Source organism: Erythrolamprus reginae, chromosome Z (assembly GCF_031021105.1).
Source record: "Erythrolamprus reginae isolate rEryReg1 chromosome Z, rEryReg1.hap1, whole genome shotgun sequence".
Taxonomy (NCBI): Eukaryota; Metazoa; Chordata; class Lepidosauria; order Squamata; family Dipsadidae; genus Erythrolamprus; species Erythrolamprus reginae.
Genome location: NC_091963.1, coordinates 101715000 through 101742758, shown reverse-complemented (window position 1 = coordinate 101742758; position 27759 = coordinate 101715000). Strand labels below are relative to the sequence as shown.

Sequence of the window (27759 nt, the reverse complement as noted above, 5' to 3'; positions counted from 1 at the left end):
ATACATAGCGCCGCCCCAAATCTTCAGAGAAGGGCGGCATACAAAGCTTAATAATAATAATAATAATAATAATAATAATAATAATAATAATAATAATAATAATATAATTTGGAGGCTGTTTGTAAAACTACACACACTAAACTACTAAACTACTACACACACTAAGCACACACACACACTAAACTACTTTGTTTCCTCAAATATAAGACCTTGTCTTATATTTTTATGACCCTCAAAATATGGCCTGCACCTTATTATTGTGGGATGGTCTTATTTTCGGGGTGCAGGAGATAATAATAATAATAATAATAATAATAATAATAATAATAATAATAATTTATTAGATTTGCATGCCGCCCCTCTCCGAAGACTCAGAACGGCTCACAACAATAACAAAAACAATATAATAGTAATACAAATCTAATATTTTTTTAAAAAGTATATAAAAAACCTCAACAATTAAAACCATACAATACATGCATACCAAACATAAAATATAAAAGCCTTAGGGAGGTGTCTCAGTCCCCCCATGCCTGGCGATATAGGTGGGTCTTGAGTAATTTGTGAAAGACAAGGAGCCTCCATACATGCTTACGGACATGTCAACAAACCACAGACCCTCCACGCTTGCTTCCGGATATGCCGGCTTGTTGTCCCAGTAGCTTGCATCCTAAAAGCAATGAGTGCTTCTGCCTCCTGCCTGAATGACAGCCCGACAGAAAACCTTTTGACTGCACGCTGCACGCAAGAAATCTTTCTTTCCTCCAAACTCAAAATGTGTTTTTGTGTGATTCATCACACCTGTGTATCCTCTTGGAGCAAAAGGGGAGAAAGATTTCTTGTATGCAGCGTGCAGCCAAAAGGTTCCTTGTCCTGGTGTTGGGTCTTATGCGCTCTTCTCCCCTCCCTGCCACCCGAAAGGTTTGCTCACCAGCTGCTTTTGCGTCGGGCTAGACATCTGGCTGTCAGCTCGTCTTCCTCCACAAGAGGAAGACTATGAGAGTTTCCTCCCTCTCCTGCTTCACTTGAGAGCCGGAGGCAGAGGTGGGAACAGATAAGCTGTTGCTAGTCGCTTTGTTTCCTCACTTCTGAATAGCTGAATAAGCACAGGGTTTATTTTGGGGGGGTGTCTTTTCTCTCTCCATGAATGGGGAGTCTACTTCTTTTGCTTGCTCATGGCAGGGCAGAAGGTCTCACGGTTTGTCAGTGCCATGACTGCAAGATGGGAGGGCTGCTCCATGTGCTCTGCACTGGCTCACCTCAGGGCCACACATGACATGACGGTTACCTTGCCTTGTGGCAGCTCTAACAATCCCATCCACGAGGACCCTGCGTGGCCACTGGCCTCTTCTTCTGTTTGCTCATGGTGCAATAGAGCAGGAAGCTGAGTTGATGACTCGGGGTGTGGCACGAAAGCAACACAACCAGAGAACAGGTCTAACTCCCCTTTATTGCTCCAACTGTGCCACCAAACTTTCCCACATTCACTACAAGTTCTGGAGCAAAGCTCTCACATGCATCTTCAAAAGCCTCTGACTGCAAGTAGTCCAATAAGCCAGGTTAGCCCTAATATTAACCAGAACAAGAAGCAGGCAAACTGGCAAGTCCCATAAAACAGAGTACAGTGATCTCCAGGCTTTGGCAAATGTATACGAAGCTCCAGAGATTGAACGCTTGGTCCTGACAAATTCCCCTCCCACCAGCCCTTCCTTACATCTCAGTCCTTAGGTGTGCCTTTGGAAAGGGGGGAGAACTCTCCTCCTTTGCAGCCAGCTCAATCTGCATTGATCCCGCCATCTCTCTTCTCTCCCACGGATCAGGAAGGGTTAGTCCTTGCTCTTCTCCTGAGCTCTCCCTGTCTGCAGGCCTTACTAATTCCCAAAAGACTTGCCTGGACTGTCTCTGCCTTTCCCCAGTTTCTCACAAGGCCAACAGAACTGGCATCTCCATTTCTATCAGTTCTTGTTCCAGCTCATCAGATTCAGATTCCGAAGGGCGTATGACACCAAGCAACTTGCAATGTGGCCATGAGGCGAGGCGGGTGGAGCTGTCATATACGCCCAATACCAGCTTACCTTAGCACCCCATAGCCAGGCCATCCACTCCCTGACACCTGCCTTGCCTTGCGGCCGGAGTACCGAAACACCACTCAGCCTCCTGCTCCATTGTGGCCATGAGTAAAAAGAAGTGGGCCAGCAGCCTTGTGGGCTCCAGCTGCACATGGATGCTGATGTTGCCACCACAAGGCAGTTATCTGGGAACGGATGGCCTGGCTGCATGGGCCCTGAGGTAAGCCAGTTCAGGGTCCACTACCATCTCACCTTGCCTTGTGGCTGCTGCACTACGAATAACCAGATGGAATGTGCAGCCAGGAGACTATGCAGGCTCTTAAATAAGGCTTTTTTTGGGGGGGGGGGGCGTGTGTGTGTGAGGTATGATTTATATTACGTCAGGAGTAGGCAAAGTTGGCTCTTCTTTGACGTGTGGACTTCAACTCCCAAAATTCCTGAGCTTGCATGATTGGCTCAGGAATTCTGGGACTTGAAGTCCACAAGTCATAAAAGAGCCAACTTTGCCTACTCCTGTATTAGGTACATGTGTAAAACATGCTACGTCTTATTTTCAGGGACACTCTGTGTCTGTGTGTATGCGAGCACGCACGTACGTGTGTGTGTGTGTGTGTGTGTGTGTGCGCGCACATATGTAACAAAAAATAAAGTTCTTTAATATAAATTGCAAAATTGGCTTACCTCAAAGTAGTCACTAATTTTATGCCCCCTAGGAATATTTTTGTCTGGAAAGAAAAATAGCATTACCATAAGTGATATTAAATTAAATAATTTGAAAATACTTTAATACTTTAATTATTTTACTGCAAAAGCTGCTGAATACAACTTAAAGAGCTTCTGGTTGATCTTTATGAACATATTATACCAGTAACTATAGAAAAAACAGCAGAAAAGATACATTTGCTTAAATATCAATTAGTTTAAATTAACTTTCTTCAATATACTACTTTCAATATAGCCCATTTTAATATAAGTTTTCAAAAAAACGTTCCAAAATAAAACATAGTAATTAATTATTTAATTTTATTATCTAATATATGATAATTTCATGATAGATTAGAAAATTATTGCTTATGTTCTGTATAAACTAAAGAAAACCATCAATTTTTTAAAGATCCTAAACAGAAGTCTTACTCTGATTGGTTTCCAATAGTTCTCCTTTCCTTTTTCTGTTGCGCTGATCATTCTGTTTCTTTTCAGGAGTCTTAAAGGAATGAAAAAATCCTAAATTAATTTCTACAAACAGCCAAGGACTTAAGGTCACAACTTTTTAAAAAATGAAATGCAGTTACCAGCAATTCCTCTCCAGGTATTTTAATTTTCAAAACAGGTTATATTTCTCCTTTTGGTATTTTTAAAATGTAATTATCGAACACCATACTGCAGGGGTCCCCAAACTTTTTATACAGGGGGCCAGTTCACTCTCCCTCAGACTGTTGGAGGGCCGGACTATAAAAAAACCTATGAACAAATCCCTATTGCACACTGCACATACCTTATTTAAAATAAAAAACAAAATGGAAACAAATACAATATTTAAAATAAAGAAGTAATAAATAAAGTAATTTATACTTCTTTATTAACAAGTAAATTCCTCCCTCTCCCTCTTTCTCTCTCCCTGTTTCTCTTTCTTGCTTTCTCTCTCCCTCTTTTGTTTTTTCTCTCTCACTCACTCTTTCTCTGTCACTCCCTCTCTCTTGCTTTATTTCCCTCTCTCACTCCCTCTCCATCTCCCCCTCTTCCTCCCTCTCCCTATCTCTCCCCTCTCTCTCTCTTGCTTTCTCTCTTACTCACTCCCTTTCTCTCCCCACTCTCCGTAGCACACACACACACACCCTGAATCCTTGCCCGAATGCAAATCTCACCATGCAAGAACTTAGAAGAGGTAAAAAGCACCACCGGAGGAACGAAGAGCTTCCCTCCCACTCCCTTCTCCCCAGCAGAAACCCCCCCCCCCCACTGAATCCTTGCCCAAATGCAAATCTCACCGTGCAAAAACTTTGAAGAGGTAAAAAGCACCACTGGAGGAACCAAGACGCTGGAAAGCAGGGAGGGGAAAGTCTCCCATCCACTCAGTGCCTGCGGTCTTGCTGCTGAGTTTCTGGCGGCAGCGAGGAGAGGTGGAGAGCAAAGCGGCAGTCAGGAAAGCGGACCTGCAATTGGCCCCTTTGTTTCCCGCCTTTAGGGAGAAGAACTTTTGCTGCCCTATGGCAGAGCAGCAACAGTTTCTCTCCCTAAAGGCGGGAAACAAAGGGGCCAATTGCAGGTCCGCTTTCCTGACTGCCGCTTTGCTTTCCACCTCTCCTCGCTGCCCGCCAGAAACTCAGCAGCAAGACCGCACGGACTGTGTGGATGGGAGATTCGATCAGAAAAATCTTGTGCACGGCCACGGGCCGGATAAATGGCCTCAACGGGCCGCATCCGGCCCGCGGGCCGTAGTTTGGGGACCGCTGCCATACTGACTAAATAACCAATTACTGATTAGTGTAAATTAATTAGTTAAGTTGCTATAATAGTCCTGACTTAAGCAGAATATGTTTTATTATCAAAGATTGAATTAAGACTTTTTTTGTTACCTGCAATATATGCAGTCCTCCATTTATGATTGTTTGTTTAAGATTACAACAGCCATGGAAAAAATAAGTTACTACTGTCATGTTACCTTGAGGTCATATGATTGCAAATTAGGCACTTAGCAACTGGTTCGCGTTTTCAACAGATCTTGTGATCACATGAACAAAATCTGTAACCTTCTCAGCTGGCTTCTGACAAGCAAAAACCAATTGTGGAAGTCAGATTCACTTAAAGACTTTGATTTACTTAATAATAACTCCAATATTATGCGTAGTGACTGCAGTGATTTATTCAATAACTATATAGTAGTCATAAAATTGAATCTGGTTACCTGATGACTAGCTTAATAACCACATCACATAGTGGCTGAAATCCCAGGCTAAACTTCTCAATGAGGATTATTTGAAAAAATAACACTTTTTGGTTACCTCTAGTTCCTTGTCACTCAAGGAACCCACACTGCACAAACTCTGATTGGAAGATTCATTGTTCAAGGGACCCTAGCGTAAAGGAAACAAAAGTACGGTATGTTACTAACAGGAAATTTTGTCTTCTTTAAATGAACTGCACATTTGTATTCATTTGACCATGAAGGTCACTGGTAATTAAACTATCAATTATGACAATTCAGATAGTTATCTCTCTTTAAAGTATAACAGACAGAGGCATTTCTTGTGCACATGCGGGGGGGGGGGGGAAGGGGGGGGGAACCAAGCCAGCCACACCTTGAAATTGCGTTTTCTCAAAAATAAGCCCAGTGCTTATGTTGGAGCCCCCCCAAATACAAGACCAGGTCTTATTTTCAGGAATACATGGCAGATTAGGCAATGCTAGATCTACAGGTAAAGTACATTTTAATAAAATCAGCAAAGTGTTCCACAATGTCTCACATGATACTTTATTAATAAAATGGTAAAATATATGGTAGACTATAGGATAAGTGACAAATTGTTAGATGAATTTCTAATTGGCTGAAAGACTAATAAACAGAACGCCATAGCACTGTTTTGTGTCATCTGTTATTCAATACCTTTTATTAATAACCTACATGAAGAAGTTAAGAAAATGGGTTTATCATTTTTGGGCTAACACTTTAGAAGACTGAAAAAAGGGCTAAAATGAATAGCGTCAAATTTCATGGAGAAATATATATGATAGCAATCTGCAAGAAAACAAATAAAATGGGGAAAGTTAAGTTTCATTTTATCTATAGTGATGGAGACCCTTTTTGGCACTAAGTGTCCAAACTGGAAATGTGCATGTGCCAGAGCCCTGGAAACTCAAAGTAAATGGGCCAGTTGATTTTCTGGTTTCCAGTGCATGGATACACACTGGCCAGCTGATCTTTGCATGTGCCTCAGTGCTGAAAACCTGAGGACCAGGTGACTAGTATGCCAGCTGGTCTTTGGGTTTCCGGAATTCTGGCATGTTCCAAGGTCAACTGGCCAGAATGCATGCATGCATTGGAAACCAGAAGAGGAGCTGGCGGTGGCATGGATGCACACGGAGAGCTCTGTGTGCCACCTCTGGCACGTGTGCTATAGGTTCACCATCATGGATCTATAAGCTTGTCATATTGCTGAGGAAGTAGACTCATCTACTAGAGAGGCAGGTCTAGAATATGTTAAAACTATACACAGAGAAAGACTTGGATTAAATATTAGGGTTTATTTCATGACAGCAAAACCTGTCAATTACTGGGTATTACCAGTGATGGCAAACCTTTTTTGGTTTGCGTGCCAAAAGGGGTTGTGTGGGTGTGCTAGCATGCATGCATGTACCCATACCCCTTCCCCCTCATACGCATGAGCAATCCCCTGCTGCCCCCACGCATGCACAGAGGCCTCACTGAAGTCTGGAATATGAAAAAATGGCCAAACTGGAAGATTGGAAAAAAGGACTTACGGTTTGCCCATTGTGGTATTTTTTGCACTCCAGAGGGTTCAGGAAAGCTCCTGAAGCTCTGGAGTGCAAAACACAGCCCAATGAACAGGCTAGAAGTTTGGAAAAGAGACCTCCGATTTGCCCGATGTGCTGGTTTTTGCACTCTGGGGCTTCAGGAAGCTTCCCTCAACTCTTTGGAGTGCAAAAAGTAGCACAACGGGCAAATTGGAAATCTGTTTCCTGAACTTCCGTTTTGCCGCTTGGTGTTTTTTTGGCACTGGGGCTTCAGGAAGCTTCCCTGAATTCTCCAAAGTGCAAAAACAGCACAACAAGCAAACCAGAAGTCCATTTTCCAAACTTCCAGTTTGTCCATTCAATGGTTTTTTTGCACTCTGGGGCTTCAGGGAAGCTTCTCTAAAGTGACTTGAGGGGAAAATGGCCTTTCTCAAGTCTGAAAATCAGCGCTGGCACTGACATAGGGCAAGGTCTTGCGTGCCCTCCGAAATGGCTCCTTGTGGCACCTGTGGCAGGCATGCCATATGTTTGCCATTATGGGTATAGACAGTCTATGAAGTGGTACCTCTACTATATATAATTTATTCTGAAAATTTGGTGGATGCCTGTAAAAAAGAATAATTTTTGGAGGATGTGAAATGCAGGTAATCATTTTAATTCTTTTGGCATTTGTAAATTGAATTTTAGCTTTTTTTAATGTTTTATTTTATCAATGTGGCTTTTTTTCCTTTACTAATTGCACAAGTCTGCTTTGGAATAGGATTTAAAAAGGCCAGTTACTTGATTTTGGAAATGCGGCTCAGTAGACCATCAACTTATATGGCTTGGGCAAGTTTATTTATTATTAAACTTATCATTGAAATCAACAAGTTGAAAATAGGACTTTGAATCAATTCCTTTCATGAAATATGATTATACAGATCTTGATTGTATCCCTGCTATTACCAAAACATGTAGAGATATACATACAATTAACATAGCTAACCTTAGCAACACCTGCTCCAGTAAACCTGGCCTCTAACAGTTCCTGTCGTCGTGGATCCAGGCTGTGCAATTCTTCCATCATATCTGCAGGTAAAGAAAATAGAACACTTTAAAAACAGTCAATGCTAAACAAATTAATAATCTATTAATAATATTCTTCTAATTACTGGATTAATATGAATTTATTTACCCAACATCCTTTTGCATTGTCCAAACATTAATTTCTAGTGAAAGCACTAGAGGAGATATATCAAAATTGTATTTGCATTCCTATAACATTATTCATTTGTTTAGGTTTATTTAATGCATTAATTTATCATTTAGTTGTATTGCTGTGTTTATTATTTTTTACTAATAACTGAAAGTGGTTAACATATCCACCAGACCTTCCTCCTAGTTTTCCCATAATAAACGTATGAGGTGAATTTGGCTGCATATGAGTTACTGGCCCAAAGTCACCCAGCTGGCTTTCTTGGGTAAGCCTTGGGTTCAAATCACAATTTCCCATTTAATAACCTGATGCCTTAACCATTAGACCAACTAATCCTTTACATTCATTTATGTTGTACAACTATAAGAATATTGTACTATTACTTTCTCCATTTAAATGAAAATAATTGCAATAATTGTTCGCTCAAAGCCAAAAGCTAAGTTTATAAACCACAATAACTAAGTTCACACAGCACACTTAAACTACCAGAGCTTAATCTAAAAGTGCTTTAAATCTCCATTCCTATAGCAAAAGTTTACAGATCAGTATTTTCTCCTCAAGAACTGTCAATTCTGCTGTCTATGAGCCACTTTTTAACATCTATACTATGTTTCTTGGAATCCAATATCAATAAAATCCTTTACATTAGAATTGTTTTAGGAGGTAAGCATCTCATTACTTCATATTAGGAAATTAAGAATGGAGAGTTATTGAACTCAAACTGCAGACTAATGCTGTTAGAAACAAATTGTATTAAAAGGTTTAATTACAATTTTACAGCATAACTACAGAGAAATAGTACAATTGTACATGTACATAAAGTATCACATAAAGTACTCTAAAATGACTGTACCTATCAGATATCCTCTTGCAACAAGGGAATACAAAATTGCATCAAATATTGTAATTGACAATCATTATCTCTTGTTCAAGTCAAACTGCAGAAAATATGACTTTTACTATCCAAGATATTCAGAAATTAAACAGACAGCACTCTTCAATGGACTCCTTTCTGATATATTCATTGTTCAGAATTAACTGGGAGGGACAAGTTCCAACAACAGGCACATAAGCAACCTGATATATGAAACAGTATGAGATAGAACTCCAAAGTGACCTTATATGCACAGTAGCAATTGCATGTTCCTAGAAACTCAATTCTTAATCACATTCCTCTTTAGAACTGACATTATCTTTGAGAAATAAAATATGGCAAGTGTTCCTTTTTAAAAATGTAAAATATATCCATATATTCATAAACAAAATAGTTCTCACATGCCCCCCTATTGTAGAATTATTAATCAACCTCTATTTTTATATAGTGCAACAGAAACAAGGCCATGGATGGTTAATAAGAAGCATTTATTTTCATTTTCTACTAACTGATGAAATTCCAGTCAGTTCTACCAGAAACACATTGCTAGGGTATTAAACAATAAAAGCACATGGTTCTCAAACTATGTATTGTGAATCTTTATAGGTTGCCAGCAATTTAGAGAGAAGCACATATTGTTTAAAGCTAGTAAAGCCTATGCAGGCAAAGCTGAAGCACTGTCAAAAGTCACTCCTGCTTTACTTGGGCAAACCCATAATGGGAGTCCTGGCAAAGCAGCCAGCAGACCCTGGAATGAACGGTTATCCGTTTACACAGGCAAAGTCCAGAGGAAGTTTTGAAAAATAGCTGAATCTGTGGGTCTAGCCATGTGTCAGAACAATTCACCAAATCATAAGGTTCGTTTGTCTGTTTTTTTTTAAAAAAACTTTTAGTTTTATTCATGGGAATAATTCAAATTCATACATCATTTGGGGGCATTGTACTATTGCAAAGCTTAGAGAGCATCTTAGTTATAAAACAAATGGACATGACAGCAAAATTTTGCTTGAACAGTTTGAATTATATAAGTGAACTGATTTTAAGCAAAATGGCATAATTGAGAGGTATCAGATTGACTGATTCATACATTTCCAAACACTTTATTCCTAGATTTATTCTATTTTCATTTCCCCAACAAATGATAAGGCACTGAAACACTCAGCATCTAGCACATGCTTAGGAGGAATATTCCTGAAGGGCAGCAAATGCCTTTTAGAGAGAGAGAGAAAATGCATACTGACATCACACCAATTATTCTCTTTGCTTTTTATTTTACCCCAACATTACTTCTCTGGAAGACTGCTGTAGAAGAAAACCATCTGTAGATATTGTTAAAGTTCAGTGGCCATTATAAAAAAATAGGGAGATATTTTTTATAATTTGACATGAAGTAGTACTATAACAGAATACCTAAAGGACTATTTTCTCCCATATAAGACTATATGTTTAGTTACATTTTATGGACAAGTTCACCTTTAAGATCTGCCAACATCAGAGTTAGGTTTAGTCTGTTTTATGGTGCAGCCTGTTTGGAATTCCCTATCTAAGAAGATTCACTTTATCCTGCTGGCATTTCAAAAGGTGGATTAAGATTCTTACTCCCCATCAAGCATCAGTTATTTCCTTTACTCTTGGTTAAGTCTTTCTGCCTGAGATTTTGTTAATTTATTCAATATTTTAATAAATGGATGCAAATAAATATGAGATGAACACAACAGCATACTACTAGTAGGGGAATGTTCAATGAATTTATGAACCAAAGCCTTACAGAGGCAGCTTCTAATTATGTAAAAAAAATTATGTAAATGATATAACTTCCCAAAAAGTTGATCAAAAATATATAAATAAATCTTTTTCTAAATTACAATAATGTAATATTTTAAGAAGACCTAATTATTTACTTCTCTGCAATCAGAACTTTTGACAAAAAATAATTTAAAAATGACATTTGAAGGAGGTCGGGGAAGCAGCATGTTAACGAAGAAGTGTTCATTTCAGTTTTCTCCAATTTAATGTAATTCCAATTGCTGAGATTACAAAGTGCAGATTTTCAAACAGTATGCCACATATTAGCATCCTTCACTCTCGAAGGACCATGGTATCATGCTCAGGATTCCCCATATGTATGTCATATTTTCTAGGAATTTGGAGAGCTCCATTGTAATACATCTGGAGCAGACTGGGCAAGGGGTGGCCCGCAGGCCGCATCCAGCCCGCCAGCTGTCTGTGACCGACCCGCCCGCTATCTGTGACTGGTCCGTGGAGGTCGGGGTCTGCTCTAGTGTGAAGATGAAAGAGCTCACCGCGTCTGCCGGGACTCATCCGGTTCTTGCTTTCCTGATGAATCATGAGGACAGCAGGAACCAGAGGAGTCCCGGCAGATGTGGTGAGCTCTTTCATCCCCGCACTGGAGCGGACCCCGACCTCCTACCGAGAGCAGCCGAGCACAAAAACCACATAAACACTCCAGCGCAGTGACTGTGGTGCACCATGTTGCGGTAAAGCAAACAATTAGGGGTCTATAGAATGGGTCTGGGAGTTTAGGTCAGGCCAGGGTCTGGGTCTTTACAATATTGGATAGAACTGAGTTAATTATATTAGTCCGGCCCTCTAAAACCATCCCAATTTCTCATGCGGCCCCATGGCAAAATTAATTGCCATCCCGATCTGGAGGGTACCAAACTGAAGAAAGCTAGCAGAGTCACTTTCAAGCACGGACATGAAAAAACAATCCCCTTTCAGTTATAAACCTATCATTTTAATAATAAGCCATCAAATGTCTTCTGTTCCTCTCATAAGTAAGTTTACTGTATAGTTCCATTCCATTTCCTGTGATATATAGGAAATTTATTTCCAAAGATACATTGTTAAGATGCATTTAACCTAGTTTTGTAAAATATAACATTCATCTGCAGTTTACCAATTTCTCAGTTATTGGCCTAATCTTAACCCTACTGGTAACATAATACAAACTAGATCTTGGAGGCCTAAATATCTATTTGTACTACATTACAAACCATTTTCATTAAAAAGATGGCACACACACCCTCCCAAATATTTGACAGGGAGAAGTTACCAAAGTAGTAGTTTGAGATTATCAGGCCCTAAAAGTAATTGCTCGTTCCAAATCCACTCATAGACACAAATAGGAATTCATCCATCTAACTTAGATCTCTAGTTATAACTAGAGGAACAGCCCCTCCTTTGAACCCTTTTTAATCAATTAGCAACCGGCCCCAAACCTACCCAAACTTTCAACTGAAGTTACTACTACTCTTCCTGGCCTTCCCTCCCCCGAGGATGTGGTCGCAGCCATCTCGCTACCTACAGGATACACCCCAATAGCCCCACAGTTCTAGGCCAAGATTCAGTCCTTGAAGCTAGGCCCAGCCAACCTTCAACAGCACCCCGTTTCGCTCAAGGAGTAGGCGCGACCCCACGACACTCCCGAGAAAGGAGTAACCCCAGCCTCTCCCACCCACCGCTTTTATAGCCGCGAGGAAGGCTCCCCCCAACCGACCAGAACGCTCCCATAGCAACAGCCAGGCGTTCGCGTCCCCCCATTACTTGTCCTCTCGCACCCCTTCTAACTCCGCGATGCAGGCGCGCCTCAAGGCCCGCACGCGGGGCGGCAAATTCGGTAGCCATGCGCACCTCTCTCTCTGCCCCCACCCCAGTAATATCCCCCCTCCCCAATCGATTTCTTATTCTTCAAAGGAATAAAACTCTTCTCTACCCGCGGCCTACAAAACACGCGCGCGCGCGCTTGTATGCCCCCTATAACGTTACCATAGCAACAAGAACCCCATTTCTGAGGCTTACCAAGGGGATGGGGGGCGCGCATTCCCCTTCCCTCCTCATAGTTACCATCATAGCAAGTAGGCGAAGGGCTCTGAGGCCCGGACGGTCGGCCAGCAAGCTCGTCTCCGGCGGTGTGTCTGCATAGCAATTAAGGCAGTGGAGCGGAACAGGAAAAAGCGAACCCAAGGCCAGCATCCCCCTCCCTTTAATAATACGTACATCACCGCCAAAGAGGCTTAAGTAGTTGCAGGAGCACCACGTCCCAACCCCGAGGCCTACAAGGAAGACAGGAAAAGCGATCGGCCTGCAACACTCGCCTACTAGCCTCAGTCTTGATAGCTATGGAGAGAAGTGAGTCCTTTTTCTCTCCCAGCAATGTGGGGATGAGGGACAGGTTCACGGGATGCATCTCACCTGTGGTGGCTCGGCTTCACTCCTAGCTAGCCAGTTGCGGGGCCTTTCCCTCCCCTCCCACAAGGAGAAGAGGTTGAGGGAGAGAAAGAGAAAAGGGTTGTTGGGGAGAGAAGCAGCTGCGGCGCCTTCTCAGCAGAGTCCCGAAAGAAATGCAGGCCGCAAAATCCTCGGGCTCGAGTAGTTTCTGTCCCCGGCAAAGGTAGCTTCACTCCCGGGAGGAATGAAGGACTCTTCGCCTCCTTTCCCCCAAGGAACAGATTACAGAGGGAAAGGGAAGGGGGTGGGTTGGGGGTTACAAAAAAAGGCTAGTCAGGTGTGTGTGTGGGGGGATTACAAGTTGCGATCGATGGGGGAGGGGCACCCCCACATTTCACTTTTTCTCCCCCCCCTTCTCTACACCCCTTTCCCCCCCGCCCTTCTTTACTTAGTCATTTTTTTAAAAGCCCAACCCTGGATCGATTGGTGCAAAAAAAAACAACCGGGGGGGGGAGAGCACTACTTGTGAAAATGCATAGTGTCTCGCGAGATTTGCACGTGCGGAGGGGGAGGTTGTTGGTGGTGGTGAGAAAAGGTTGGGGGGAGGGGAGAGGTCAGTGCAAGGAGGTGCTAAAAGCGCGGGGTGTGGCGATGGGGTTGAGGGAGGACCCAGAGAATGGCTGCACGAGCCATAAAAGTTAAGCTGGTTTGAGATAATTTCTCTCTTGTCTTGGTGGGATTACGGCGAGGGGGAGACGTGCCCTCAGGTCAAGGGGGGGGGGGGGGGGAGAATCAGATTCTCTTCCAGGAGAGTTGAGACCCGACCCAAGGGATTCCTTTTTTTCATGGCAGTCATTGCAAAACAAAGACTCGAGCAGTCTCTTGGACAGAAATAGTAAAAGCAGCTTCTGGCCATGAAGGGGGTGTGGCGGCCGGGGGCGGGTTGTCTTGACATAGGGGACCCTTAGGTAGGTAACTAATTGAGACTGTCGGACTCAGGCAGAGAAGACCCAGGAGGCGGGAATAGCTTTGCTTATCAGTATGATAAAAGCAGTCATGGAGGGTGAGGGTGTGCGGGTATACAGTATATTTAACCCTGCTGTTCTGTTCGAAAAAAGTTCCTAATGTTATGTTCCCGGGTCACCCTGACCCGGACCGAAAACTCTTCATTTGCAGTGCTTATGTTTGGTCTTTTTGAAAGCTTTTTTCACCTGGAAACATGTTTGAACATTTCTGCACACAATGGAATGAAAATTGAACTGAAAAAATTAATCCTTATTGGTTTATTTTGCACATAAATGTGCCTCCCCCCCCGTTTTTGTGAAAGTTTTTTCAATTTATGGATAGTTTTGCTTGCAAAATCCATTCTATTTTACTAAAGTTGGTGTGGGATTGGTAGCTTGAACATTTCTGCACACAATGATATGAAAATTGAACTGAGAAAATTAATCCTTATTGGTTTATTTTGCTCATAAATGGGCCCCCATGCTTATACTCAAATAGGCTTATACTCGAGTAGGCTTATACTCGAGTATAACATGATATGGTCTTATATTCAAAAATAAACCAATAAGAATCATTTTTTTTCAGTTCATTTCTATTTTTCTTATGTTTAGGATTGTTCAATTTAGTATATCAAAACTTTTGAGTTTATTGATAATTTTGCCTGCAAAATGCATTCTATTTTACTATTCTATTTTGGTGTGGGATTGGTAGCTTGAACCTTTCTGAACATAATGATATGAAAATTAAACTGAAAAAATGATCCTTATTGGTTTATTTTGCTCATAAATGGGCCCCCATGCTTATACTCAAATAGGCTTATACTCGAGTAGGCTTATACTCGAGTATAAAACAATAAACCAATAAGAGTCATTTTTTTCAGTTCATTTATATTTTTCTTATGTTCAGGATTGTTCAATTTAGTATATCAAACCTTTTGGGGGAAAATTCCTTAGGGATTTGTAGCCTTAAAAAATATAAATTGACACGAAATTCAAAAAGGATGGGGGGAGGGGCTTTTTGATCAAAATAAAAATATAAGTCTCAATTTTTCCAGTTCAATTTTCATATCATTATGTTCATAAATGTTCAAACTAGTTTTCCAGTGGAAAAAGTTTTCAAAAAGACCAAATTCAAGTACCTAAAAAAAATCATTTTGATCCGGGTCTATATGACCCGAACAGAGTAAATGTGACTTTTTTTTTGCCAAGAAAAAAAATTTTCCCCCACCCCCACAAATATTTTTTTGATGATCAGCATTGTTAAATTGAGTAAATGAATGCATAAGATTTTAAAGAATATTTCGGATTTGGAGCATAAAAAAATAAAAAGTGAAAATTGTTGCAAGCAGCCAGGGGGGGGGGAGGCCTTATTTCTGATGTTAAAAAAACAGTAAGAATCATTTTTTCCAGTTCCTTTATATTTTTCTTATATTCAGAAATGTTCAAGGTACCATTCCCACACCAACTCCAGTAAAATAGACTGCATTTTGCAAGCAAAACTATCCATAAATTGAAAAAACTTTCACAAAAACGGGGGGGGAGGCACATTTATGGGCAAAATAAACCAATAAGGATTAATTTTTTCAGTTCAATTTTCATTCCATTGTGTGAAGAAATGTTCAGACTACTTTCCAAGTGAAAAAAGCTTTCAAAAAGACCAAACATAAGCACTGCAAATGAAGAGTTTTCGGTCCGGGTCAGGGTGACCCGGGAACATAACATTAGGGAGGTTTTTTTTTTCAGCAAGAAAGAAACCTCCCACCCCCCCAAAAAAATTCTCATAGAGAGAACCCCTGAAATGATGAAAAGTCATGAAATTTCAAGTTTCAGATATGCAGGGAAAATTTTTTACAGGGTCTCAAACCTTGATTTCGGGTCTCACAGACCCGAACAGAACAGCAGGGTTAAAGTGAACTGTAGCTTTAAGGATGTGTCCTTAAGAAAGTAATGTGTAAATTGAGTACTGTACTACTGTTTATCTAGGGAAGCTACTGTGTAAAACAAAATTGGAAACAATATCTAACTTCATATTCAGCTACAGAATGCAGACTGTTACATAGGAATCATTAGGGGAAAGCTTAAAGGGCATGTCTACTCAAAAATAAACCTTATTGAATGTAATAAAGATTACAGAATTGTAATTGCATTATAAGGTTGATGGAGAGGGGGAAAACTACTGAAATCACGCAGTTAGCTGAAAAATCTGTCAAATGGACAGTAAAGGAAAAATGATATGTGCACTGAAAAAAATAACTTTTCATTTTTTATGTTAATAAACATTAAATATTTATAATTATCATGTCTATTAAACTAATAATGGAATCATATTTGGTTTGTTTAGTTTATTTGCCTCTTGAAAGAATTTGTAAATGTACATCTATGCTCTTAACCATCTTATTCTCTTAAAGAATTATGCCTTACACTTTGTTGCTCAGAGACCTAAGGTATATGGTATTATGACACTTAAATTCAGGCAACTTAACTCCAATTTTAATCTTATCAGACTACTGTATTTTGGAGACAAATTTGAAACACAATGAGGAAGTCACAAGTAGTCACATACAAATTACTCGAGTCTTCCCAAATACAAGTTTACCAATGATAAGCAAGTATTATTGCTTATCACTTGATAAACTTAAAACCATGAGTTCTAGTTCTGCCTTAGTCACAAGGCAATTGGATAACCTTTAGCTAATCACTTTCTCTCAATCTAGGGAAGGACACAATGACTATTTCTGAAAAACCTTACCAGGAAAAGTACAGGAATTTCAGTTCCAGGCGCTATCTAAGAATGAGACATGATTGAATGATAGGAAAAAACAGGATATTACCACTGCTTATTTGTTTACTGCATGGGCATATGAATACATGTACATGCTATTTGCCTGAATATGAGTCAAGTTACACAAGTCATAATACAGACCATGCTTAATAAATATCCATGTTTTTTTTCTAGTGCTCCTCAACTGAATACTGATTATTGAACACTGAATTTATCTTACTCTCAGCCTGATGAGGAAATTGGTATATTTTATAGATTATATTATCTCTATTGCCATTACAGTGATACAGTGAAAAATATTCTAAAGGACATAGTCCATAAAAAGGGAAGCAACAAACAGTATTATCAATCTGTGTGTATTACTCCAGCCTAAGAAAAAATTGAACAAGCAAAGATGCAAAGCAAAGATGGGAAATGAATTGATTCTTTGTACCCTACTTCCTAACTATATAGTAGAACTAAATTAGATGGCGGGAAAGAGACACTGTGTAATGTTACTCTGAAAAGAAGCCAAACCAGGCTGTTGAATCTAGATTATAAGAAGATGATTACAAAACAATGTTGGATAGTTGAGCTAGCCTTTGGGTACTGAACAAACCATCTCTGGCTACCATGACTACTCTGGAGGGGGCTGCCCAATTCAACCTGGATGTTTGTAGAACACATAGCTAAATGTCATGTTACTCAGAATTGTGTGGACATGCCCTATTTTGGATCATTTGCTTGTAACATTTATGACCTATAACTCAGCAGGCATCGCAAATATATTCTGCTTACTATGCAACTTGGAAACTTTTCTAAGAGATCTCTTAGATAAAATGTGATAAGAAATAAATAATACCAGTCTCCTGAGGGAGAAAAGGTGGTTTATAATTTTATCCTAGTTAGACCACTTCCTTGTCTTCCTACCAATAACACAAGTCTTTTGCTCTTCAGAACAGGAAACAAAAGCTTCCAGGATTATTTTGTAGTACAGTACCTATATTTCTACAGGTACTGATTTTACAATATGAACTGTGATTGCCAAAAGACTTGCCATTTGGCACCAAAGTAAACCTTACCATTATACACTGCAATGAGTTGTCTCCCACATAAAAGGTATTGTTCCTGGTCACAAGAAAAAAAAATGCTACAGTTGACTTTTGCAGCTAAGATGGAAAATTGGGTAGCAATGTGGAAGTTCTTGTCAATAAATACTATTTAACTAAATACAAGTCTTCTATGTCTTTCACAGGGTGGTACTGCTGTGCTAGAATGGCAACTCTCTTTGAAATTGTGTGCCTGGTAAAATGCAGAGCTTCACAAATGTATGATGATGCTCTGGAGCACATCTACTGATGATCCAGAAGACATGCTAGCACCAGTTGCATACACTGCCCCACCTATACGAAGAAGCAAGATTATGTGAAGCTATTTATCTGAAAACTTTGATCTATGAGATTATGAACAGGATGGATATAGAACACAGGAAAAGGTGGCTTTCAGGGCTTTCTAGAACATCTGTCTATGTCCCATCCTTACACCATCCCACATGTTTAATCAAATATTATCTAGCTTATCTATATCTGATATGTATAGTGAGGCTCATTAACACTGCTATTAAAAATAAGCATAACTTTCAGGGTTTGCTCATTCCTATCATAATTTTAATTGCACAGCACATTGTCTTAGTGTCAAACAAATTAGTCATACTTTCACATGTCACACTAAGAATAAGCTTTCATGAGCCTCAGCAAATAACAAACATACTTATTAATCTTGCAAGCATATATTCAACACCATTGTATGCTAATGGTGTCTTTTGTTCTATACTTGTTGTCCATATCATTTCCATGCAATATGTGCTCCCCCGTATCCTAGCTTAACAGAAAACAACATTGCTAAAAAACACTTTGGCAAGCCATGACCTTAGTAATTATTCTGAGCCATGCCAATTAAGAGACAATACAAGAATTTGAGAAGAACATGATTTTTATCAGCAATTTAAGTTTGAAAAATTTAAACTAAGTTAATCAGCTTGCCTGCACAATATTGTAGACTAGGGAATACCCAACTCCTGGGCTGTGGCTCACTGCTAGGCCATAGCCTTTGAAGAACTGGGCAGAGAAAGTGATGTGTGAGTGAGTGCATGTGAAGCTGCGTTTTTGGAAACGGTGCACGAGTGACAGTACATATATCCTCTCTCTTCTTTCCACACCATCATATCCTCCGCTGGTTCAGCAAGCCAGAAAGATTGGGAACTGCTATGGTAGACCTTCCAAAATTGGAAAAGCTATCTCAGGATACAAAATCTCCAAACATAAAGGGATTCAGTACTGCCCAAAATTTAATGATCTTTTCAAACAAGAGAAAAAAAATGATCTTCTCCAGGCCATCTAAGAAGAGAAAACAATGGATAAACTGAGACTGAAGGTATTTCTATAGGTATGATGAATTAGACCAAATAATTTATAGGCATGTAAGTTATGAGAATTTTGAAAGAATTATGTAATGTACAAAACTCATTACAAATGTTGGGAAAATTGAGAAATTTCCCTCGGTTCCAAATTTAAAAAATTCATCAGAAAGTAATGATCATCCTAGAACAGCACAATAGAGTTACATGTGTGTATCATGTATATGATGATTTTCTCTACAGCACGGAAACATTCTCCCAGAAAAAAAGATCGCACTAAGTTCAATTAATAATTGAAGAAATTCTCCCTGCTACAGGTTTGTTATTTCCTGGTGACTTCTGGTATTTACATTGGATCCAGACCCTGTACATGGTGATTTGTTTTCCTCGGTTCACCTGGAGACGGCGATCAACAATATTTTGAATTTTCTCTAAGCCAGCAGTAGAGAACAGAAAATCCAACTCATCTACGATACAAAGGAAATAATTTAATTTACCTAAGTTTTCTTATTTATAACAGACAGGTTTAATTAATTATTGATCACTGCATGGCAATATAATAACAAAATATCAATATAGCCAAATCATTAAAAATTATATTAAAATTATACCTTGAAGGGAAATCATTTTTGGACAGAAAATTTAGAAGGAATTCCACAGGGGCTAGTCAAAGGGTTTTCGAGAGATCATTGAGGATATTTGGTACCACAGATTTCCTCCCCCCATATTTCTCATGGGAAATAATTGAAAACTATAGCCTCAGAAAATAAGAAAAGCTCTCAAGAAGTCATGATAGAAAACCAGGGAAGTTGTCATATAGTTTCATAATTAGGTAGAGCAGCTAATTTTAAAAGCGACAACCTAGCCCACTACTTGATTCTGCAATGATCCATAATCATTGAGCAATACTGTAATGTATTGCTCCAATCGGACTGAACATCTCCAATGAGAATGGCAGTAGCTATAAGATCTGTTTATGGAGATTCTCAATCAAAGCTATGAGATCATCTCCTTAGGAATGCCTCTCACTTGCAAGTCTGGTTGCTGCATAAAACTGCCATTTGATTACCTTGTGTGAAGAAATAAACTCTGGTTCCATCTCCTTTCACATAGAAATTATCAGCCAGACATTGACCTGAAGAGAAAAATGAGATTTGACCACATGCATTTATTCCACTTTCCTTCTGTCTCTACCACCTCCCCACAAAATATAAAGGGAATAATAATCAATTCTACTGTCAAAATACTTCAGCAAAGACAATATTTTTTTCTTTACTTAGTATACAGTGGTACCTCAGTTCTTGCTGAAGTGGTACGTCAGTTCTTACTACAATTGCTAAATTTATGAAGCAGAAATCTAGCAGCAATAACCAGACAGTGGTCTTTGGCTGAAAAAGAGCTCACACAATCTACAACTGATTTCTTTGCCCTCAGAAGTGCTTGTAAATCTGTCAAGCATTGAAAATGACATTAAACAACTGTTCCTAATTTCTTAATTTCCCAGATCATTGTCAGAAATATTCTGATCTGAACGTTGCCAAAGACATAACCTGAATATTGGTGGAACAAGATTACCACTTCCTGCATAGCAACAAGTAATTCCTGGTTAAAACTTGAAAATGTTAGCCCCCTTTCCCTCCCCAACAAAAACAAAAGACTATCATGCATCAATGTAAGACATAGGCTCTGATGCCTATTTTGTATGAATTACTAAATCACTAAAGTTTTTGAAGATCATCACATGTCAGTTTGGCAATGCAGTGTCTGTGATTATATCTGTACATGTGACCCCCCTAGTGGCATTCGTGGAACCTCAAAATTAAAACTTTATTTCTTTAAAAATCTCACAATGGAATATCCCAAAATTTCAGGATACACATCTGAAACCTCATGAATTGTTAAAATAGAACACCAAATTTCATTGGTTCTGATGATTATAAAATTTAATCCCTTTAAAAAACAGTTCTCATACCACATCTTGCAATCACCATCATGAATCACCATTGGTGTGCTAGATATACACTGCTCAAAAAAATAAAGGGAACACTCAAAGAACACTTCCTAGATCTGAATGAATGAAATATTCTCATTGAATACTTTGTTCTGTACAAAGTTGAATGTGCACAACAGCATGTGAAATTGATTGTCAATCAGTGTTGCTTCCTAAATGGACAGTTTGATTTCACAGAAGTTTGATTTACTCGGAGTTATATTGTGTTCTTTAAGTGTTCCCTTTATTTTTTTTGAGCAGTGTAGAGGCCAGATTTCAGAAACTTAGAAAAAGTTGTTATTTATTCACATACAATAAGATCTTCTGAAGAAACTATCATGCTTTTGTTGATAGTGGAGCAGAGCAAACAGGTACAGTCCTGTACCTACTCAAAACACACAGTTTCATGAAAATGGCTTGTATTTTCTTTTAACGAGCAGCACCTAATTACATTTTTAAAATATCATAGTTTTGATGTTACCCTACCTTTCTTAAAGCGAAGTTGGGCTAAATCAAAACGGCCATAATCTCGTAATAAAATAATTCCACCAGGTTTTAGAAGTTGGCTAAGCCTATTGATCACACACTGCATTCTGGGGAAAAGAAAGAGAAAAAAGTCAATGCCTACTGAGGCTCACTACAAAAGTTTTACTTTGAAGCAGGTCATCATATCTCTACCCCTCCCCTATGCACATTTCTCCCTTTGACAGATAGAATGTAACAACAATATTTCATACTTTTCTGGAAGAATAGATGAAAGGACGAAGATAAGAACTATCACATCAAGGCTCTCGTCTGGCATTGGAAAAGGCGTCTGATTCTTGGTCAGGTCATGAACGAACGCAAAGCAACGAGAGGCATCATATTCTGGATGGGCCTGCATGTTCACACAATTATCTTTCTTATAGCAGTTCTTATTTCACAGAAACCTGTGGAGTAAATTAAGCTAAGAGACAGCAACTTGCCCAAATCCCACCCAGGCAACCTCAAAGCTGCACCAGGACTTTTTAGATGTTCCAAGCCACACGTAAATTTGTTATAGAAAACCACATATATTTCTGTGGGAAATCCCTGAACATACATACATACAAGAGACCTTTAATGGGATAACCATTAATGGGATAACTTGAGTTTCATTGAGGACCTGTATACTACACGAGTCAAAAAGAGGTGGTGAAAATATTTACTGATGCCTCGCGTCCTGGACATAAATTATCTCAACTCCCATCCTCATAACAATGCTCTAGAGCACTGCACACCCAGACAATTAGACACAAGAACAATTTTTCCTGAACGCCATCACTCTACTAAACAAATAATTCCCTCAACACTCTCAAACTATTCACTAATGCTGCATTACTACTACTATGAGTCTTCTCATCATTCCTATCACCCCTCTCCCTCCACTTATGACTATATGACTGTGACTAATTGCTTGTATCCCTCTGATTTATATTAGTATTGATTGTTTCCTGATTTCTTTATGCCCTGTGACTATCATTAAGTATTGTACCTCATGATTATTGATGAATAAATCTTTTCTTTTATGTACACTGAGGCCATATGCACCAAAGACAAATTCCTTGTGTGTTCAATCACACTTGGCCAATAAAAAATTATTATATAGTTCTATTTCACAGTGTTTCTTATTTTTACAAATGAACAGCATTTTTGAACAGTTGATGTTCCATTAGAGGAGCCATTAGGCAGTTATAAATGGAGCTTACCCTTTTCACTGTTCTTGTTTTTTGTTTACAGGGTGATATATTGTTTAAATATTTCTATTCTTATCTTCAATAGAATATGTTAGGAAACAATAAAAATTACTAACTTTCAGAAATAAAGAAAGCTAGCTAAGAAAAATATTAAAAATGACATAATTTTTTTTAATATTACCAGGACAAGATCCACTGCTGTAGTAGAGAAGTCACAACAATACACAAAAAGGCCTGGATCACTGAAATGAAACAGAAGTTTTATTAGAAATACTGTTAATTTAGAAGAACAAGCTGCTACAGAGTTTCCAAAGATAGCATCTAGAGCAGTGTTTGTTTCCCATTAGAAAGTGGCTAAATAAATGTTTTATTATTGTTGAAATGGAGAGGGGTTTATTATTATTATTGTTGAAATGGAGAGGGGCGGCAATCAAATCAAATCAAATCAAAAATAAATAAATATGGGTAAAATGAAGACTCCATGACAATTAGGCACAAGAATTGAAACTTTCAATTCCAAATTTTACTCTCCGGTCAAGGAGAATTACTTATTAGCTAGGATCAAATCAAGTTACTTAGAAACAGAACAAAGATGGAACAAAATGTGTTCATTCTTCATGGAAGAAAAGTTCCATTTATTTAGTATTGCGACTTATAAACTGTTCTAATAAATTTATTTTGAGCAGCATACGACTTCCCAACACCATAATTTGAATTAAAATCACCCTCAATATGCTTTTTAACATAAAAGAAACAATTATATTAGCTAAGAATCAAACTTTTTAGAAAACACAAATGAAATTGTTTCTCATTCATAGGGGCAATTATAATAACTCCATAAATATGGAATGAGAAACCATTACACCAAATGGGACCTATTTAGGCCAGCTGACAAAACAACTCCTAGAGAAATTAACATTCTAATGCTGTGTTAAGATTTAGGCTTTTGTACCAACAAAATTAAACATTTATAAAAATGCAATTTAAGAATATTGATTGGCTTTCCTGCTGTTAGATATATGCAAATGTAAACTGTACATAACTTCAGAAGATTAATCTTCATGTTGGGGTGGGGAAATCTCCTAAATTGGAAATGGATTACTTCAAATTGAGGTGAAAAGGATTATGCCTATAAGCAATCCTACAATGTTAGAAAGTATATATGCAATCTATACATTTAAGTTGTAATTTTTCTTACTTGTTGGTTTGAAGGATAGGAAAGACTGTGTTTCCTGCACCACATCCTACCTGTCAATAACATAAACATGTCTGAATTATTTTGCTATAATAAAAATTAATGAAATAATAAAATTGTTAGATAATTTGAGATATCCAAAGACTTTTGTTACTTTCAAGAGATTACTGTGCCTTCGCTTCTGAAAGTAATTTTTATTATCTATGCTTGTCTCCCATATACAGTATTCATAAATATCCATAAACATGTTATTTCTGAGGTCAGCAATTAGGTGGGTTTTTTAAAGGACGGTACTTGTAAATTAAGTGTAACATACAACAACATCATATTATTCTACAATAAGTGAGTTTCTTTGGGGAAAAAGTAATGTAGTTTCCTGATAAGTAGCACCATTGAAGGCATATAGTAAATTTGTGAATAATTATTATTGAAAACAAAGAATTACAGCTTGAACTCCAAGTTCTCTAATAATTACTTAGTGATAGCTAACACAAGGCCACTGTCTGGTCATTAATTGTCTTAGGGCAACTGGAGCAGTTAGTAGGCCTATGCAAACGGATGTTGCATTGTATTCAAAACCATTGTACCAAGACTAAAGATACCAATTCAAGGTGACATTTTGATTAAAAAATGAAGGACTATGCTTCAGTGCCTCCAAATAGACAAAGTAATAAGCAAGTACAGTAATTAGAAAGGCTAGCAGAAGTATTTTCTGTGCGTGTGTAGAATAAAGGTAGACCCTTAGAGCAGACACTTTAATGTGGCTTGGGTGGACCAAGCTTTTAGTTAACTATATGGGCCTGCGTTACTTGAAATGAAGTGCCTCTTTGATTCTTTGCATAATAGTAGTAGCTACTTCTCCTAAACAGGATGCTGACTCAATTAGGATTGTGCACTCAATGCACCATTCTTAAATTTTGATTTGTAGTGTCTTTACCTCTAATATTCTGTATGTAGATGATGATCCTGGGAAGTCACCATCTTTTATTACTTTCTCTTTCTGCAACTGTGATGCCATTTCATCTTCTGACTGCCGCTGATGGGTGATGTTACTATTATTCTTTCTTTCTGTATCTGGATGTTCCAAGTCTTTATTATCTCCTGTACAAAGTTTGTTAGAGTAGCTTCCAAGACTTGAATTTTTGATGTTTTTCGAAGTTTTCCTAGAATTATGTATGCCAATCTGATCTTGAAGATGGTTTGGAGCTAGTTCAGGAAACTCAGTGAACAACCAATGTCGATCTTTAAAAAATCCATTTTCATGGATTTTATAGAAATCATCCCAATATATGTTGGCATTGATTTCATAAGCATCTTGAAAAAAGACAGACAGAGCATGTGAACAATTCCATTTACAAAAAGAGTCTCACAAATTACATAATTCAGCAATGATATCTTAAGTGTAGCAGGAACTCTATAATTTGCTTTATTGCTGCCTTTTCATTAAGTTATTTGCTGTTGCAATTTATTTATTTAATTTGACTTCTATGCTGTCCAATCCCGAAGGACTCAGAAAAAAAGAACTAGTTTCTCATATACCCAAAAGCCACATCCTTCAAAAATCAGATAATATCTGACTGTTCATCTGAACCTCAGTTCTCTGAAGCTAAGAGACACTTATGCTAGGAACTTATTTACTTTTTAAAAAATGATATTCTAACTAGGATTAATACTAGGATTATTACATTTGTATCAATCATGGATATCATGAAGAATGAAGCTACTCACTAATTTGTCCTAATGATTTCACTGGAATTAAAAGCAAACTTTTTTTTAGATTGAGATATTTTATTGATATTGATATATCCCCCCTTATATTGTTTCATGTTTGTCTTTTAATTTTGTTAAAAAAAATCCTTAATAAGAATATATATGGTTCTGTTCTGTTAAATATATTCATTGTGTTGATAAATTTGTTATATGTAAAAGGAAGAATTTTCACTATGTAGTCTAAGGTACCTTGCTGATCTTGTGGTACTAACTGCATGCTCTGTTCTTGGACCTTTGCTTGTGCAGCAGCTTCCTGCTCTTCAGACCATTCCACATTATCCCTACAAAAAAGAAATGTTAATCCACCACAGTTAATTGTTAAGTATTAAAATCCAATTCTTTAGCACAAAGATAGAAGGCTACAGAAACACCAGTAATAGATGAATGGACTAAGAACAAAGATAGCTGAGTTTGCAGAAATGGCTATATTGACTTGTTTTAAAGATGGAACTAGAATTACATTTATAAATGCCTGGAAAACCCTTTGTAATAATTTTGCTGAAAATGAATAAAAATTAAATTATTTCAGGATTTATTGATTAGAAAGGCTTCTTTATGGAAGGAAAGCAATTACCGGTATATAAGCAATACAGAAGTGGAAATGATAATTTCTAAAAACAAAGGATGTAAACAAAGTTGCTTTAAATATTTTCTTTGCTTTTTTGTATTCTTTATTTATTTTTAAACATGAGGTGTAGGGAAAAGTGACCAGCTACAGTGGTCACTGGCAATTAAATTATGTACATATAGCTAATTACATACAGATAGACCTTGCTCACTGACTGCCTCATTTAATGACAGCTTGAAATTATGGCAGGATTTTTTAAAAAAGTCTTGCAACTAATCTTTTCATCTTGGGATCACATGATTACCATTTGTGCTCTTTGCAACTGATTTGTGACAAGCAGAGATAATGGAAACTATGCAAATAAAATTGTAACTTGAAGTCACATTGACATTACACATTAATATTTGCTTGACAATCAAAGTGGCAGTAAAGTGATAAACCCATCACAATTATGTTTTTGTTTTGCTTAGTGAAACTCCGAACATTTGTTAAATACAGGATTGCTGTATTTATGTTCTAAGACAGTGTTTCCCAACCTTGGCAACTTGAAGATATTTGGACTTCAACTCCCAGAATTCCCCAGCTAGTGAATGCTGGCTGGGGAATTCTGGGAGTTGAAGTCAAGGTATCTTCAAGTTGCCAAGGTTGGGAAACACTGTTCTAAGATGTGGCACCGTGTGATGACATCATCATTTAGACATCCTCGATCGCACCTCATTAGGAGTAGCAGATTTGCAGTAAAAGATAAAAACTGGAGCTAAAGTAGCTGCTGGCTTGATGTGGCTATAAGATTTTATAAAGATGAGAAAAAGCCACTAGTACTGTGCGTTCACCCACCCACCCACCATTTTTTCTCATGAAGCTTATTCTTAATTACTGCTCATAAATAGCTGAACATCGTCTCTTTATTTACCTTTTCATCTTCTTTTGTATCAACTAAGCTTAATATTTCATGCTTTCGATCTGTTAAGAAGATGCAGCATTTATATAATAGGTGTAGAGAACAAAACAGATAATGCGGCTTTATTTTACTTTTGTGAGATCCTGCGTAGGGAGCTGGCATAAACTATGGAGTAGGTAAAACGGGTCAGAAAAGAGATTGCCGAGAGAAGCAGCTACAATCGTTACTTACCAGGCGTTGTGTTGAAAAACCCGAGCCGCATCAGTGAGAAAACGATTCCCAAACTGCTTCCTTTTCTTTTCATCCCGGCTGGGCGCAGCCATCATGCAAGACGGACACGGCAGACAGGTCAAGAAAATGAACATCCGACCCGGAAGAAGAAGGACAGGACTTGATTTCATGTGTTCTTTCTACAGCTCTTGAGGTTCGTGCAAAGCGAGAAACGAGATTGCCCAACGCGCATGCGTGAGATGTTAAGGCATGCTTGCTTGCTTTCAAAGCGTGCTTTTACTTAAATGAGGTTGCCTGTCTTCCTGGATTTCTTATGTCAAATTGTCTTCGAAAATGAATCTTGAGACGGGTTGTCTCCCTAGAGTTTTGTTCCTTTTTAGAAGGAAGGGAGGTCTGCCCATGATTA

The 27759-nt window shown here is 38.4% G+C and overlaps 2 protein-coding genes and 1 long non-coding RNA gene across 7 annotated transcripts in view; 1 reads left to right on the top strand and 2 right to left on the bottom strand.

Annotated features, from left to right (window-relative positions):
• TLK2 (tousled like kinase 2) overlaps positions 1 to 13301 on the bottom strand; it is a 59509-nt gene extending 46208 nt beyond the window's left edge. Inside the window, exons 1-5 of one of the 5 annotated variants that reach the window (XM_070727921.1) lie at positions 12479 to 13301; positions 7528 to 7610; positions 5072 to 5143; positions 3204 to 3273; positions 2751 to 2794 (exon numbers count right to left, since the gene is read on the bottom strand). In XM_070727921.1, the coding sequence (XP_070584022.1) occupies positions 2751 to 2794; positions 3204 to 3273; positions 5072 to 5143; positions 7528 to 7608 (267 nt within the window). In that variant the 5' untranslated portion in view covers positions 7609 to 7610; positions 12479 to 13301. Of the gene's footprint in view, positions 1 to 2750; positions 2795 to 3203; positions 3274 to 5071; positions 5144 to 7527; positions 7611 to 12192; positions 12270 to 12433 lie in introns of those variants that run through there. The other 4 variants (XM_070727922.1, XM_070727920.1, XM_070727919.1 and 1 more) reach the window with 4 other exon arrangements.
• Positions 12614 to 17797, top strand: LOC139153670 (uncharacterized). The gene is made up of 2 exons (XR_011556869.1): positions 12614 to 12763; positions 16763 to 17797. It is a non-coding gene; the product is annotated as an uncharacterized lncRNA (long non-coding RNA).
• Positions 17798 to 18896: 1099 nt separating this feature from the next.
• Positions 18897 to 27549, bottom strand: LOC139153669 (tRNA N(3)-cytidine methyltransferase METTL2-like). The gene is made up of 9 exons (XM_070727923.1): positions 27354 to 27549; positions 25843 to 25934; positions 24821 to 25197; positions 23887 to 23936; positions 22870 to 22930; positions 21711 to 21850; positions 21460 to 21566; positions 20053 to 20118; positions 18897 to 19450 (listed from the first exon to the last, which is right to left on the bottom strand). Exons 1-9 carry the CDS (start codon positions 27521 to 27523, stop codon positions 19266 to 19268), a joined length of 1248 nt encoding a protein of 415 aa, XP_070584024.1. The 5' UTR covers positions 27524 to 27549; the 3' UTR covers positions 18897 to 19265.
• Between the last annotated feature and the right edge of the window lie 210 nt (positions 27550 to 27759).

Coding starts and splice junctions, on each gene's coding strand:
- LOC139153669 (XM_070727923.1), bottom strand. CDS start 27,523: ATGAAATCAAGTCCTGTCCTTCTTCTTCCGGGTCGGATGTTCATTTTC. Junction 21,851..22,869: donor CAGCAGTGGATCTTGTCCTG/GTAATATTAAAA, acceptor GTGAACATGCAG/GCCCATCCAGAATATGATGC. Junction 19,451..20,052: donor AGTTTATTTCTTCACACAAG/GTAATCAAATGG, acceptor TTTGTATCGTAG/ATGAGTTGGATTTTCTGTTC.